This window comes from Pantherophis guttatus, chromosome 2 (genome assembly GCF_059756535.1).
Source record: "Pantherophis guttatus breed Tessera chromosome 2, ASM5975653v1, whole genome shotgun sequence".
Classification (NCBI taxonomy): Eukaryota; Metazoa; Chordata; class Lepidosauria; order Squamata; family Colubridae; genus Pantherophis; species Pantherophis guttatus.
The window spans coordinates 164,583,624-164,599,658 of NC_142064.1; the positions used below are offsets into that span (position 1 = coordinate 164,583,624).

Genomic DNA, 16,035 nt, shown 5'->3' on the forward strand with positions numbered 1-16,035 from the left:
GGAAGCGCTTCGGCGCCATCTTGGGACGTCACGCCCCGCCGAGAGGCGTCGCTGTTGCGCAACGCGAAGGGCGGCGTGGTGGGGGGGGGTGGATCGCGCTCTTAGCCAGGCGCTGATTTGCGAGGTGGGTGGGAGGGTGGCTTTATAGTCCAGGAAGGCCCAGTGAAGGTGGGGGGGGGGGGGAATAAACGCTGAAGCGGGGATCGGATTGTTGCAGTGGCTGCACTTGGCTGAAAGCTGCCCGTTTAGGCACGACTCTTTCAGGCAATGAGATTTCCGTTCACTTTCCTAGGAACCTGGACGGGTTCGACCCGACGCATATTTAACTTAGAAATCCTACTCTGTTCCGCGAGATTTAACCCCAAGCTCGTGTCCGTAAACAGCAGGCTTGACTGTCATATTGGACTTTTATTTCGGGTTAGCAGCCCACATTGAAGGACGGTGGTTTCCAAACTGCACAGGGAAGCCCATTCATAGGGAGACGCAGTTTGATTCTGGATATCGGTGTAGATTTTTTTTTTTTTAAACAGGTTTATTGGTCTAACGGGACTTTGATCCTTAAAGGAATATATGACACTCACATTACACTAGATGCAATAACTCCACAAGTGGCCGCAATGGATTGCTCTGTAAAGAGTCCCAAATCCTTCCAGGGAAAGCTCGAGTGATACCAGGCGAAATTGAGCTCTATTGGCATTTCTCCATAGGATCAATTAGCCTGCAAGAATAAACAGTCTGTCTTCAGTGGGAGAGAAGTAAAAACAGCCTGGCTACTCAAGAGGAAAAAAAAAAACCTGGTAAAGGGAGATAACTGTTAAGTGCCATTCTTGTCGGCTGGGTTTTGATAATTTCCTCCCTTCCTAGAAATGGACATGATTGGCTGCCTCGTCCAGAGACGTGCTGGAAGAGCCTGACTGCCGGATGGCCAATCAGGCCCTATGGATCCTTTCACAAAACCTGGCATGTGCGAGATAGCATCCAACTTGACTGTGAAGGAATACCGGTTTGGAAAGGATCAGGAAAAGGGAGACGGGGATGAGCGGCCCCTGGAGCTGGTGGTGCTGATTCCTGAGGTACCATTTTTATGATTATGGTTTGTCACACAGTCAGCCAATATGCTCAGATTGGATTTGGTATGATCCACCTATCAGTTCTTATCTGCTGAATGAGAATCAGAGATTTCAATTTAAAAACCTTGGAAGATAATCTTTCTGGAAGATAAGATAAAGATATCCTTGCATTTCACAGAAATTGCTCTTGACTCATTTTGAAATACTTTTTTTTCCCCTAAGAACAGATGCTGCACTGAAAATTGGTTTAAGATAGTTTGATAGGCATTGTTTCTTTTGGTTTCCATCCTACAACTTTTCTAAAGTGAGTTCATGTTCCAGTGAGGTTTTGGTTTTTCAAACTAGTTTGATGAAGAGCTTAAATTTAAACTTAAATTGTTTCTTTCTGCAAGTGAAATGGCAAATTTAAAAAGTTAAGGACTATTATATTTCAAATACAAATCTGACAACAGAAAGTTAGTATAGTACCCTATGTTTCTTCAACGTAAAGCTTTTAGAATGCAATGAGGCATATTTTCAAGTGATCATTTAGGGTTGCAGATTTATTTAGTAATATGTTACCAGAGTATTTCAAAGTTTTGATATAGTTAATTATACTGATCACTTTCCCGTGTTTATCACTGGTTAGTGATCTGATAAATCCTGAACTGATTCCAGGGCTTATCTTGATAACCTTTATTTGTGAATTACTGATCAACAAATCAATGAATGAAGAATGTTTTCGTTTTGGTAATGGATATAACACTTTCTTAGATTTAAGAGTTTAAAAATTCTTAATGCTCAAATTTATTTTTGTTTACACAAGCATGTCATATTTCAGTGATACACCTAATTGAGTTAAATCTTCACAACATTTTGACATTTGACTTTTTTAACAAGATAGAAAATATGTGCCAGTTCGTGTGCAGGAAACAATGCATCTATGTTGCTCTCTTAAATGCTTTATAATTTGACTTCCTGACTTTATAGATTAATCCCTGAATATAACAGATGTTTCTGTAATCATTGCTTTTTTCCTTTTGAAATTAGCTGTAAGTACAGTGAGGCAAAAAAGTATTTAGTCAGCCACCAATTGTGCAAGTTCTCCCACTTAAAAAGATGAGAGAGGCCTGTAATTGACATCATAGGTAGACCTCAACTATGAGAGACAAAATGAGAAAACAAATCCAGACAATCACATTGATTTGGAAAGAATTTATTTGCAAATTATGGTGGAAAATATTTGGTCAATATCAAAAGTTCATCTCAATACTTTGTTATATATCCTTTGTTGGCAATGACAGAGGTCAAACGTTTTCTGTAAGTCTTCACAAGGTTGGCACACACTGTTGCTGGTATGTTGGCCCATTCCTCCATGCAGATCTCCTCTAGAGCAGTGAAGTTTTGGGGCTGTTGCTGGGCAACACGGACTTTCAACTCCCTCCAAAGGTTTTCTATGGGGTTGAGATCTGGAGACTGGCTAGGCCACTCCAGGACCTTGAAATGCTTCTTATGAAGCCACTCCTTCGTTGCCTGGGCCGTGTGTTTGGGATCATTGTCATGCTGAAAGACCCAGCCACGTTTCATCTTCAATGCCCTTGCTGATGGAAGGAGGTTTGCACTCAAAATCTCACGATACGTGGCCCCATTCATTCTTTCCTGTACACGGATCAGTCGTCCTGGTCCCTTTGCAGAGAAACAGCCCCAAAGCATGATGTTGCCACTCCCATGCTTCACATTAGGTATGGTGTTCTTTGGATGCAACTCAGCATTCTCTCTCCTCCAAACATGATGAGTTGTGTTTCTACCAAACAGTTCTACTTTGGTTTCATCTGACCATATGACATTCTCCCAAACCTCTTCTGGATCATCCAAATGCTCTCTAGCAAACTTCAGATGGGCCCGGACATGTACTGGTTTAAGCAGGGGGACACGTCTGGCACTGCAGGATCTGAGTCCCTGGTGGCGTAGTGTGTTACTGATGGTAGCCTTTGTTACATTGGTCCCAGCTCTCTGCAGGTCATTCACTAGGTCCCCCCATGTGGTTCTGGGATTTTTGCTCACCGTTCTTGTGATCATTTTGACCCCATGGGGTGAGATCTTGCATGGAGCCCCAGATCGAGGGAGATTATCAGTGGTCTTGTATGTCTTCCATTTTCTAATTATTGCTCCCACAGTTGATTTCTTCACACCAAGCTGCTTGTCTATTGCAGATTCAGTCTTCCCAGCCTGGTGTAGGTCTACAATTTTGTTTCTGGTGTCCTTCGACAGCTCTTTGGTCTTCACCATAGTGGAGTTTGGAGTGTGACTTTTGAGGTTGTGGACAGGTGTCTTTATACTGATAACAAGTTCAAACAGGTGCCATTAATACAGGTAATGAGTGGAGGACAGAGGAGCCTCTTAAAGAAGAAGTTACAGGTCTGTGAGAGTCAGAAATCTTGCTTGTTTGTAGGTGACCAAATACTTATTTTCCACCATAATTTGCAAATAAATTCTTTCCAAATCAGACAATGTGATTGTCTGGAGTTGTTTTCTCATTTTGTCTCTCATAGTTGAGGTCTACCTATGATGACAATTACAGGCCTCTCTCATCTTTTTAAGTGGGAGAACTTGCACAATTGGTGGCCGACTAAATACTTTTTTGCCCCACTGTACTGAGAGCAGAAGGCTTATCTCAGTAAATATTTAAACTCATTATGTTGATCACTGCAATATGTCAGTTCCACAATTTGTATTAAAACAGGCATTCTTGTACACATGTTATTCTCCCTAAGCTAAATCAAATCTATCATAAAGTCATATTCTGAACGGGTATCTGTGTTTGTAAGATTGAGTAAGATTAGGCAGAAAGATTTATTTATTTGATTCTAAGTAGAAGTGGTTAAGAAATTTAGTGTAAATTTTTTTACTTTGTCAATTGTTAGGCAATACACACACACAACAAACATAAAACAGTAACTTTGGTGTCCTTTTTGGGTGAATCTATAACCATTCACTTAAGATTTGAAGGAGGAATTACATCTGTCTGCATTTTTTTAATAGGCTCACATGTTGGATTTGATTTTATTTCATTGTACTTACATATGTACTGTAGCTGCATAGTCACAATTGAGCCTGAAAAGATTGATTACAAAATGCATGTGTTCTAATGAATATTTTTTTCTATAGATATCTAGTAGAAAATATACAGCATATTCATTATTACAAATATATTATAGGTGGATTTTAGCTTTCTCCTTGACCTTTGATTTGTATGCAGTTCTAGCACATTGTAGAACAGTATTAATAGAAGTATTTTATAAACTACTTAAAAGACTAGGAAAACAGGAAAAAGTTATATCTTTAAAATTCCTTTAATGCTATCTTATTTTGCAATGCAAACTTTTTTTTAGGTTCTTGATCCTCAGTATGGTATGTATGTTTGGCCTTGCGCGGTGGTTTTGGCTGAGTATATCTGGTTTCATAGAAGACTTGTCTGTGGCAAAAGAATACTAGAGGTAAGTGTCACATTATTCTCATTCAAATATCATGGAATTAGAGCCTTAAACAGGAAAGAAAAAAGTGGTAATCCTTGTTTAGTAACCACAAATGGGACTGGCAACGTGGTCAATAAGCAAAAGCAGCCACTAAGTGAAATTGCACTTCTACTTTCCTTTGTTTTACAGATCTATAAAGTTCCTAAATGCAAGAACTGGTCACAAAGTTATTGCTGTTGTAACAATGATTACTGTATAAGACAGTCACTTAATGAGGATTTAATGCAGTGGGAAATTGCACCAAATTTGTTATGAATTTGAACACTATTTTAAGCAAGCCAAAATTCTGCAAAAAGACCAGATAATTTTTGTGTGCGTTACAAATACTGAAGAAATCTCATAGAATATATTTTAGTCATTTGTGGGTGTATATATATAGGAAGTCCTCAATTTACACAACTGGGACCAACATTTCAGCCACTAAGCAAAGTGGTCATTAAGTGAGTCATTGCCTGACCAAACCTGATTTTACAACCATTTTTACAGCCATTGTTAAGCAAATCACCATGGTTAAGTGAATTATAGGGTTATTAAGCAAATATGGCTTCCTCCATTGATTTTGCTTGTCAGATTAGAAGTTGCAGATGTGTGGCCACAGGACATTGCAACCATTATGATCTTGTGACCAACAAGATGCTGCATCCTTCATAAATGCAAGCCAATTGCTAACAGCTCAAAATGCTTGACTGTAGGGTAATGGAGTCACTTTTTTCAATTCCTTCCCCTGGAGTACTACAGGGCAATGTATGCCAAAACAAGTAGACCCAGGGCAATTTCTTCCCCTTTACTCTCCCTTTTATTGGTATTATACTTATTATTACTCTATTACTTTGCATGTAGAGTGCTTCTGTACTGGAGACAAATTTCTTGAGTGTCTAATCATACTTGGCCAAATGAGGTATTCTGTTCAATTAAACTCAACCATTGTAACTCCGAAACAGTGTTAAACAAATGGCTATTTGTGTGTGTGTGTATCACTGTAGGAGAAACAATATATCATCCTATACCTATACATACCCTATATAAATATACAAAACTTTTATACGTTTCAAAATAGGCATAATGAAGTGCAATCATATCTATGTGTTGTGTGATTGGAATCGTTTTTAAGCAACTTCTTCAATCTAAATTGGACACAAATTACTTTCCAATGTAATTAAGGCATGGAGAATCCATTTCTGTTGTCCAGCTATCACTTTCTATGGTAATGGGTATAAAGTTCAAAACATGGGAATCTGAAAATATTAAAATGTGCCTCACACTTGCAATTTTTCAGGTATTTTAGAACAGACCAAATGTTAAGTGGCTATGGATTATTTATTTATACATTAAATTTGGCATGTCCATCTCAACCATGGAGTTAATCCACTTCCACATTCCTCTCTGCTCAGATACCACTCATGCCGATCCTAAATGGCTTGGATAGATTAAATCTAGGTATCAAATATGAACTTGCATTTTCTATCCCACATTTTTCTTTTGAATAAAGCAATTTGACACTTATTATTCACCAGCAGACTATTAGTTATTTTTGGTTGTCTTTTACATTTTTTAAGAATGCAAACCTTTTGATAAAAAGTATCAAAAATGAAGGTGAGCAGGGAATTTGAATGCATTCTATGAATGTGTTTTGTATCACAATTGCTGTCACAAATTAGGTTTTATTCTGTTCAGATTGGAGCAGGTGTGAGCCTACCTGGAATAGTGGCGGCAAAATGTGGAGCACAAGTAACATTATCAGATAATGCAGAGTTCTCTCGGTGTTTGGACAACTGCCGAAGAAGCTGCCAGATGAATCATCTCTCTGGGATATGTGTCATAGGACTTACCTGGGGTCACGTATCGCCCTGTCTATTGACCTTAGCCCCAGTTGACCTTATTTTGGGAGCTGATGTATTTTTTGAACCAGAAGGCAAGTGGTCTCTTAATATTCATTTTTGGAACTATTCTAAGCATGTGAATAATGGCAATGAAAAAATTCTTGTTTTTTGTAAACTCAAAACTTTGTAAGTCCTACTTATTCCAACTACTAAACTAATGGGGAAACAAATTGCTTGGTTTTAGAGGGTATGCAATTTTAAAAGGATGAAAAGAATCTTTGTGCTGTTATAGCTTCAATTACTTTTTTATTCAAGGATTTACAGCATAAGTTATGTGTCCCATTACTACTGGTAAAATTTGAGAAATGGGATAACTTGCAATTCAAATTTTAGGAAGCCAACTCTTGTGTACTCTGCTTTTTTAGCTATAAAGTGTGCACATACTACTTTCCTCCATTTATCCCACAATAGCCCATCTGGCTTTGATTTCCCAATGAGCCACAGATGGGAGCTTCAGTGAATTATTTCAAATACTTTAATTCAGCACTTTTACCATGACACCAAGCCAGTTTCTAAAGCCATAGAAAGATGATGGAGAATGCCATTTTATCATCTCCGACTATGCTGGAGTTAAGATGGTAAAAGTAAATAAATATCTGGCAGACATCAGGGTTAATCCCTTATTTTGATTATCAAGTTACTGGATAGATTTTTTTAAACTGCTTGTTTATGATGGTACTTTCAGGTCCCTGTTGTAAAAGCTTTGTAATTAAAAAAAAACCTTGCCTCAAATATATAACATTTTCAAACTGACATGCATTTGAAAACGTGTTAGTTCAGGCTAATAGTGTTACAGGGTTGATAAGAAAGACTAACAAGTCAAATCACAGAATTGAAGAAATGTAAAAGCAATATATAATTTAATTATTTCTAATCATAGCAAAATAAATGTTAACATTTGGGTTTTTTTTAGACTTTGAAGATGTTGTAAGTACAGTGCACTGTTTAATGGAAAGGAACCCTCATGCCCAATTTTGGACTACTTACCAAGTCAGAAGGTATATAGTTAGTCTCATTCTCCCATTGATTTCATATTTATGTACTTTGGCACTAAAAATAGCTCATTCAAAATGTCTCAAGTTGCTCACTATTAATTTTTAAGAATTTTCAGTTTCTGAGTGCTACTGGCAATCCAATCTTGTCCCAAAGCTTTTAAAATTTGCTTTTTCCCCCCAGTGCCAACTGGTCTATTGAAGGATTATTATACAAATGGGAGATGGAAAGCACATATGTGCCATTGCAGTCATTTGAAGCCAATAAGGAACAACTTGCAGGATCTTCTCTTCCAGGGATGCACACTATTCAAATGATGGTTATCAGTAAAAAAAATAAAGGACTGAAAACTTGGAAACATTCCTAATGGATTTTAATGAAAATGTATCAATTGCTTATTTGATAGTTCCATATTACCTGACCACCATTGCATACAAATCAGTTTATTCTCAGCATTTTTTAAAAGTAATTTTATTCATTGTTCATGCCGACACGAATTCTGCTGCATGTTTCCTTTGAATTAAGGATATATACACATTTCACAGGAATACCAAAAATGTGACTTGAGCCTACAATGTTTTAAAAACAATTTGTTATCTAGGAGTTAAGTCCCATTAACTAGGACTTATAGGAATGAATTTGCTGGATGAATTTTACTTAAATTGCAAACTAATATGATCTGTCCTAGTCTAACAGACAAAACTGACTCAAACCATCAGTTTTAAAAAAAAACCTGAACACCAAAAAAGTGTTGCTTTTATTAAACTACAGACACAGTGGTTATAATACAGAATGTTTTTAAGAGATACTCCAAATCAGTACTTAAAAGGAATGAATCAAATGCTTTAACATTACATTTTCATATGCAAGTTCACATATGTAGATGGTCTAATTTACCATTCTGGAAAAATAAGGTGTGTATATCACCAGCTAGATGTGCTCACTGTATGCTCCATTATTTTAATGCAAGGCCCGGGTGACTGGAAGTGCAGTTGTCAGGCAATTACAATTAACTGGACAGCCATTTGTTTCTGCACGACAAGGCATCTTTACAGGAGCAATCAGGAGAAAACAGGAAACAGCCAAGCACTCTGCACTGCAACACGCCACCTTAACAGCTAACCAGCATTACTCAACTGCTACACAACTGCGCCTAGTGCACAAAAATACATAAGAGAAGAGATTAGAATTTTGTCTGATAAAAACAAATCTTTCAAATTAATTTGTCAGCTGTAAAGTTTAATGTTTGACTTGAAGTATTTGCATATGTGCTTGAATTTTAAAAATTCAAAATTGGGAGAACAAAGGCAAGAATTGAACATCTGGACAGCATAAAGCTTTTCAGCATACTATAGCTGCATATTTAATATTAAACTTGAGGCTGCATGTTAATTATCAGTTTAATTTGCAAACAAGTCAGCACTATATGAACAAAAATGAAGTTTTTACCTCAAATATCCAAGCCAATAATGATATCTGTAGTCGTTCACATCACTAAATTACAAGAAATTTGAATAATAGCAACAAAATGGCACATAAAAGTAAAAGTCTGCCATTTGAGGCTCAAAAACATAAAGTAAAAAGTTAGACAAAGTGTTACAAAATAACCTTTTCAACAGCCTGTTGCTTGTGCAGGAGTCTCCAAAGGACTGGCAATTCAGATGATCATTTCTCCTCCAAAGGCATCCTTTATGTAGATTTCTCATCCATTTTCAGTATCTAAATTTGAAAAAGATAATGCTTAGGGGATTCCTTGTATGCATTCTATTATTTATGGATACTTTTAAATACCTACTTGTATTGACGTTTTAAACATGTTTCCAAGCAAGTACAGTATCTCCCTCCCACTATTGCATTGATACCAATGTAGCCATGAGTGTTTTGGAAAATTTGTCAGATCGCTGCACTAACCACATCACATGTTGTTTATCAACAACCACCCCTAATCCAAATCCAACCTTGTTAATTATGCTTTTATACTTATTCAAAGCCTTGATGTGTTATTAGTCATTATCCTTAACAGTTCTAGGCCCCCTTCATTTGAAAAAAACAGGACTAAACAATTTGAGGGAGGTTAAAGACACACTATCCATTTTCCCACCCAGCATATTCTTATAAGCCCACAATTGCACCAAGGACACTGGTTTCCAGCAACTTCTAATTTCACTTCTAAAAGTGTTTGCTGCTCTTGAGAACTGTATCCATAGAACAGATTTTTAATAGGATAGTGTATCTTTAACATTTAAAGACAAACCTGCTCCAATACACGCCCACAGAAACTGGTCCCTGGAGGATCAGCCAAATCAGTTAAAATCTGCAATACTGGCCAATATTCTTTAAGCAAACAGGAGACCGCAGCTTTAAAGGGGAAAATGCAGATGTTGGATAAGAACAGTAAGAAAATAGTCAATTCAGAAATAGGTTGCGTCTCAAACAATAGATATTAAAAAGCAAGCTATTAATTGCAACAAAACATGAAGATGCCTTTTATTAGCTGGTAAATTAAAACACTCTTTTCAGAAATGAACATGCCCCATCTTCTTACTCCAGAATGTTTAAGATCCCAGGGCCTACTAATTTCCTACAATAAAGCATGCAAGTTGAGGAGAATACCTGATACTTTACCGTTCTTAAGATGACACAGCACCTTCTTCTTCAGGAGATTTAGGAGGGCTCTTAGAACGGGATCTCGATTTCGATTCCCTCTTCGAGATAGGTGGAGGGCTTCTGGATTTGGACCTGGATCTTGATCGGGAACGCGATCTGGACACCGACGAAGACTTGGACTTCGACCTCCTGGCCGATCTGGACTTCGAAGTGGAACGAGAGCGGGATCGCGTGCGGGACCTCGATTTGGAACGGCTGTAGCGCGATCTGCTACGAGATCGGGATCGGCTCCTGCTTCGGGATCGGCTGCGACGCCTCCTCCTGGGACTAGGTGGAAAAGAAAAGAGACGGGCGGTTGGAAAGCATCCAGGAAGCCGAGCACTCTCTTTCGGGAGTTCGCTCACAGAGCCAACGGCCGAGAGGCCACCCGCCGCCCATTCAGGATCACGTGGCTCTCCCTTTCCCGCCGACCTTCCCCCTCCCCTTCAACTAGTACGCTAACGCATTAGCCCGGGCCTTTTTACGACTCTCCCTTATGCCACAGATCCCTCGTTTGAATACGTTTTTAGGAAAAACCGGCCTTTCTTTTGCCCGATGGGCCTTCTTCCCCCCCAATCTCACCTTCTGCTGCGACGTCCATAACCGCCGCTTCCGTACCGGCGCGGAGGGGGGCCACGTCGGCTGTGGTGCGAATCCGGAGGTCGGCCGTAACGGGCCATCTGGACCCGCAATTCGCGGCCATCGAGCACGGCTCCGTCCATGGCGTCCATTGCGTCCTCCGCGTCGCGCTTGTCGTGGAAACGCACGAATGCGAATCCGCGACTCTCCTTGGTGTAGCGATCGCGGGGAATGTAGACATCCCCCACGCGGCCGTATTTCTCGAAGACGCGGCGGAGTGTGTCCGGAGAAGTACGGTATGTCAAGTTGTCCACCTTCAGGGAGGTCATGCCTTCTACGTCCGGCGGCGGGCGCCCGTAACTCATGGTAGTGGGCGCAAAAAGACGGAAAGAACCGCAGCGGGCAAACTATCCCTAAAAATTATAGAGACGGTTGCCGTGTTGGGCTCGCGTTACTACAGCCTGGCCGTCGAGACAACAGCGAGGCGTGCAGACCAGAGCTCACTCGCAAGCCACCATCTCCGACCGCTGCCACGAGCAAGTGAACGAGGTGCCGCCCTTCCTCAAGTATTTAAGCGCCACAAAATGGCCGCCGGTGGCCCGGAAGCAGTTCTCGATTCTACCCGCGCCCCTCCGTTGTACCCTAAGTCGTTCGAATTTAAATTCGATTTTTGTTGCTCCAAAGGGAAAAGGCGATACTAAAAGGCATTAATGAGGGCAACTGACATCCACCCAAACAGAAAAAGGGAAAAATAAACTCTTTATCGACTGCGAAAGCTCATCTGCCCCTTAGTGCGGAAACCCGGAAGCGATTGTTTAGGCTTCTCACGCGGAAGGCTACAGAGCGTTAATTCCCATTCCAAATAACAATTCTTGGAAAAGGTATAACCGCCTTCGCTCGTTATAATTTAGTCGGCCTGTCGATTTTAACAAATCGTTAAGTGTTTGGCGTCATATACGCTTGGTAAAAGACAAGAACCTTAGTCTTTAAAATGGCGGCCAAGACTGCGAGGAAGCTGACTAATAATACGCGGGAGCGCGCACGTAGCGTGCCACAGGGGCGCGCGAAAGGAAACGAGCGAAGATGGAAGCGCGAGACCAAGGAGGAGGGGTGACGGAGAGGAACGGGTTGAGGCTGCTTTCTTTGCTCTGCCTTCGCGCTGAATGAGAGCCGGGTCGGCGGAGGGAGAGGGGGACCCTGTTTTTTCAAGGGCGGAGTAGTTAGTGGATGCTCTTGCAGTTTGGGGCAGCGATTCTGACTGTTGAAGGATATTAGGCGTAGGAAAATGAAACAATAACCACAGTAGTAGTAGCACCACTTTAAGATTTTCAAAGCCCATTATCAGGCCTAGCTATCAGCCACCCTCTGTGGGTAGGGAAACTTATTTAAAACGAGAGAAAAAAAGGACATTGTATTGTATAGTATTTTGCACTACTACAAGAATAGTACGTACTATGCAATGTTTTTTGAGGTAAAAAAAGATAGCAAGCTGACTGTCTTTGCTTTCCAGGTGAGACACAAAACAGTTTGCCTTTCTAGGTGGTTTTCCCCCAAAAAACAATTGTCTCGTTTAAATCCCAAGGTGGGTTGGTCCCCCCCACCCCACCCCAAGACTTGCTGGTGTGGACCAATTTACTCTAACAAGAAATCTCAGAAGTTGAAGCCTGAGCTTTTATTCTATCTTCAGCCTGGGAGATAGTTTCTCCTCCTCCTGTCCTTTGCTGTGGGGCATTAGGAACACAAATGGCCTTTTTTACCCGTCTTTTGAACCAATGGTCCTGTCTATCCAAAATGTGAATTTTGCTGTCTTGGAAAGAGTGACTTTGTCTTTCAAATGCAGATGGACTGCTGAATCTTGTCCTGATCTCCCATCTGCATTTGAGAGACAAAGGTCACCACCATCAGACTACTATTACTACATGGAATTATGGTAGCACACAAGCCAACTAAAGCCATTCAAAACACCCAAAGCAAACCAAATAATCCAGCAACCCCAGAGGAAAAAAAAGTCATTTACAATATACAATGTAATGACTGCAACAACTGCTATGTAGGACAAACAGGCAGAAGACTGGCAGAACTCATCCATGAACACCAACTGGTAGAAGACATGATGAAAACGCTTTAATTTCACAACATATAGGCAGACTTAACCATAGTTTCAATTGGGAAAATGTGACCATCCTAGACCAAACTATGCCCAAAAATGCCAGGGAAATTCTAGAAGCCTGGCAGTCTGACAAATTAGCCATTAATAAGCACATAGACATTAACACATCAACAACAGACTGCAGAATAGACAAGCAATCAGTCAAAAAGACATTGTCATCAACATTTTTGTGGGAGATATAATTTTATTTGAACCAATGTTTAGTTCAGAAGTTGATAATAAAGTAATTTCTACCCTGTTTTCCCCAAAAAGCCTGGATAGCTCAACAGACAGAGCTCTGTAATTTAACACCAGCTGTCTGCAATTAAAGTAAGATCGAATCCCGCCAGGCTCAAGGTTGACTCAGCCTTCCATCCTTTCTAAGGTAGGTAAATTGAGGACCCAGTTTGTGGGGGCAATAAGCTGACTTTGTATAAATATACAAAAGTATGAAGCCTATTGCTTAATGCATTGTAAGCTGCCCTGAGTCTCTGGAGAAGGGCGGCATATAAATCAAATTTAAAAAAAAAAAAGACATCCCCTGATAATAAGCCCAATCCGGCTTCTGAGCGCATGGCAATAAGGCCAAGCACTTATTTCAGGGTTCAAAAAAATATAAGCCAGGGTCTTATTTTCGGGGAAACAAGGTAATTCAATGGGAGAATACAGCAATAGTGCACATTATCCAAGCAACTAAACATGAAAAATTTATAGTCCATCATATAGAAAGTAAGCGAGGAGCCAAAAGTCTGTGTTTATTTTCTTGAAAATACCTCATACTATGTTCAGTGTAGCTTTTTAAATACGTATTTCAGAATTCTAAAATTAGTAGGAAATACTCATAATGCTGGGAAAGCTGCCCTTATTTTGATTTTAGTGTACAGCACTGTCTAGTAAATTTTGAATGCCAACCTAAAAATATCTTATAGGTGTAGGTGTTATCTTACTTACATTGTTAGTGTTAACTAACTATAGGTAGTCCTTGATCTATGACCACGACAGAGCCCAGATTTTCCATGGTAGGTCATGACGGTTTTAAGTTGACTGGCCCCGATTTTATGACTTTATGGCAGTCATTAAGTGAGCATTGTAATTCTTAAATGAATTTAGCGGTTGTTAAGTGAATCCATGTATTCCTATGAATTTTTTTTTTGCCAGAAACTGACTAAAAAACTGAAAACTGGCAAAAAAGTTATAATTGTGGTCACAAGACTATAGAATGCTGCAACATTGTAAATGTGAGCTGGTTTATTTATTTATATTTTCTATTTCTTCCTCTCCCATCTCCCTTAGAGGTTGCCAATTACCCAAATGTACTTGTGACCATGAGTATGTACATGTGCAGCCATCAGAACTCTGGAACTAGATTGTAAGTAAGTTTTTTTTGGGGTGGTGGTGTCGTAATTTAGAATAGTTGCTAAGTGTCAGGCCCTAGCCCAAAGAGGATACCGCGAGATACAATAAAGTCCAATACTTTATTTGCTTATATCTAGTGGAAAGAATCTTACCATTTAAAGCTATAACTTTTAATCTATTATATATATTACGAGAGATTCTAGGGTGTGGATATCCTGAACCTCTCCCCCTGTCCCCCATTCCAGCTCAGAATTCTGCAGTCTGTTCATCTGGGCCTCTTCTCTGGGAAAGAGCCTTGATGGCGCAGCAGACTAAAGTGCTGTTAAATAGCACCAGCTGCCTGCAATTACTGCAAGTTCAAATCTCACCAGGCTCAAGGTTGACTCAGCCTTCCATCCTTTCGAGGTAGGTAAAATGAGGACCCGGATTGTTGGGGCAATAAGCTACTTTGTATAAAAAAGAACACCGCTTGGGGGGGGGGCGAAAGCCCTACTAAACAGGTATATACAAAAGTATGAAGGCTATTGCTTAACGCATTGTAAGCCGCTCTGAGTCTCCGGAGAAGGGCGGCATAAAAATCGAATAACTAACTAACTAACTAAATAAATAAAGCTCTGTGCTGCCAACCCCCCTTCCCCCGGTTTCTCCATTCAATATTGAATCTAGCATTTGGATGTGAAAATTAGATGAGGGAAACCACAAATGCATTAATATAATTGGATTTAGTTCTCATGAGGTTTACCTTATATACTACAATTATATATTTATCTAGGATGTTACCTTTTTTCTTGAACTGCATTACATATTTTAATGACTATGATAGAAACATTTTGATTTGGAGGATTACATTCATTATTATATATTTTTTGTTATTTATAATAAAACAATTTGTCCTGATAGATACAGGTTGCAAGTGCTATCATAAATAATAATGAGGTTTAGAGCCCATTGAATTAAGTGGGACTTAAAAGAAGTATTAATTTGTGATGTACTCCTTTCAGACAAGCTTAGGTTCATAACGATTCAAATCAATTCAAAATTTTCCCTTTATCATATATCAGATTATTCAGAATTAGATTTTCTCAAAATTTCCTGGCAAATGAGAAAAACAAAATGTACATTATTATCTAAAAGATATTTTGTTCATGCTTACAGACATCACTGAATTTTTATTCTGTAGCATTGTTTAGAAATGCTTTCTTTTCCTTAGTGTATAGCTCTTTGAACTGCATTTCCCAGAATTCATGAGTGCTTTTTTTTTTTTTCTGCTCATTTGATCAGCTGACTTGATTTGTAAACTGTTCTTTATTTCCTGTCTGGCATGAATGGAAATAATCTCCGTAGCTGTTCCTTTTATCAGATAATTGGTGTCCAAGTCAAAATCTGATTCCATGATATAGTAAGTAAGTGAAGATCTGGGTCAGAATGTGTCGTCTTTGCTTCTTTGCATCTGCTGCTGTTCTGCATTTGAAAGGTAGAGACTCTTGTTATTTTTTTCATTTCTGTTTGCTGGTATTTTCTTCATACTTTGTTTTTCAGAAAACAGCTGAATTCAGTAATGCAGAGTTTGTGTTTTCTGTTCCTTTCTCAGAAACTTAAAAAAAGGAAGAAACTTGAAAGACAGATGTTAACCTACATTTTAGTCTGACAACATTCTGATAAAACACAAGATGAATTCTGAATTAAAAAAACAGTTGAACATCATTGTTTTAGGAATAGCATTCATGTTTATGTTCACTGCTTTCCAAACATGTGGAAATATAGCGGTAAGAGCAAATGTTTCTTTTCTCTATGTGCATTGATTAGCTTCTTGATGAAACAGAAATAGATATTTCAGAATGTAATGT

General features: G+C 39.3%; 3 protein-coding genes across 12 annotated transcripts in view; 2 read left to right on the top strand and 1 right to left on the bottom strand.

The window, feature by feature from the left end:
* METTL23 (methyltransferase 23, arginine) lies at positions 1–7,835 on the top strand. Of its 2 annotated transcripts, none has more exons than XM_034408554.3 (6): positions 1–124; positions 865–1,073; positions 4,442–4,546; positions 6,260–6,497; positions 7,379–7,463; positions 7,642–7,835. In XM_034408554.3, exons 2-6 carry the CDS (start codon positions 939–941, stop codon positions 7,823–7,825), a joined length of 747 nt encoding a protein of 248 aa, XP_034264445.2. In that variant the 5' UTR covers positions 1–124; positions 865–938; the 3' UTR covers positions 7,826–7,835. The 2 variants fall into 2 exon arrangements, with proteins under 2 accessions (XP_034264445.2, XP_034264444.2); XM_034408553.3 differs by lacking the exon at positions 1–124 and adding an exon at positions 145–264.
* Positions 7,815–11,229, bottom strand: SRSF2 (serine and arginine rich splicing factor 2). Of its 6 annotated transcripts, XR_004589649.3 has the most exons (5): positions 10,687–11,048; positions 10,084–10,392; positions 9,713–9,816; positions 9,067–9,177; positions 7,815–8,611 (listed from the first exon to the last, which is right to left on the bottom strand). XR_004589649.3 is itself a non-coding variant. In XM_034408555.3 (3 exons), exons 1-2 carry the CDS (start codon positions 11,046–11,048, stop codon positions 10,089–10,091), a joined length of 666 nt encoding a protein of 221 aa, XP_034264446.1. In that variant the 5' UTR covers positions 11,049–11,229; the 3' UTR covers positions 7,815–9,177; positions 10,084–10,088. The 6 variants fall into 6 exon arrangements, 2 of the variants coding, with proteins under 2 accessions (XP_034264446.1, XP_034264447.1); XR_004589647.3 differs by having other exon boundaries at positions 7,815–9,177; XR_004589648.3 differs by lacking the exon at positions 9,713–9,816 and having other exon boundaries at positions 10,072–10,392.
* The window catches only part of MFSD11 (major facilitator superfamily domain containing 11), a 27,667-nt gene continuing 22,030 nt past the window's right edge, over positions 10,399–16,035 (top strand). For 2 of the 4 annotated variants that reach the window (XM_034408551.3, XM_034408552.2), the window contains exons 1-4: positions 11,737–12,193; positions 14,126–14,201; positions 15,549–15,662; positions 15,780–15,954. In XM_034408551.3, coding sequence (XP_034264442.1) covers positions 15,859–15,954 — 96 coding nt within the window. In that variant the 5' untranslated portion in view covers positions 11,737–12,193; positions 14,126–14,201; positions 15,549–15,662; positions 15,780–15,858. Of the gene's footprint in view, positions 11,565–11,736; positions 12,194–14,125; positions 14,202–15,548; positions 15,663–15,779; positions 15,955–16,035 lie in introns of those variants that run through there. The other 2 variants (XM_034408549.2, XM_087887208.1) reach the window with 2 other exon arrangements.

What these genes read in the sequence shown, in the direction of transcription:
- SRSF2 (XM_034408555.3), bottom strand. Translation starts at nt 11,048, where the DNA reads ATGAGTTACGGGCGCCCGCCGCCGGACGTAGAAGGCATGACCTCCCTG. An exon ending in TATGGACGTCGCAGCAGAAG is followed by an intron (nt 10,393 to 10,686) that starts GTGAGATTGGGG and finishes TTTTCCACCTAG; the next exon opens with TCCCAGGAGGAGGCGTCGCA.
- METTL23 (XM_034408554.3), top strand. Translation starts at nt 939, where the DNA reads ATGGATCCTTTCACAAAACCTGGCATGTGCGAGATAGCATCCAACTTG. An exon ending in GTGGCAAAAGAATACTAGAG is followed by an intron (nt 4,547 to 6,259) that starts GTAAGTGTCACA and finishes TATTCTGTTCAG; the next exon opens with ATTGGAGCAGGTGTGAGCCT. An exon ending in ACTACTTACCAAGTCAGAAG is followed by an intron (nt 7,464 to 7,641) that starts GTATATAGTTAG and finishes TTTTCCCCCCAG; the next exon opens with TGCCAACTGGTCTATTGAAG.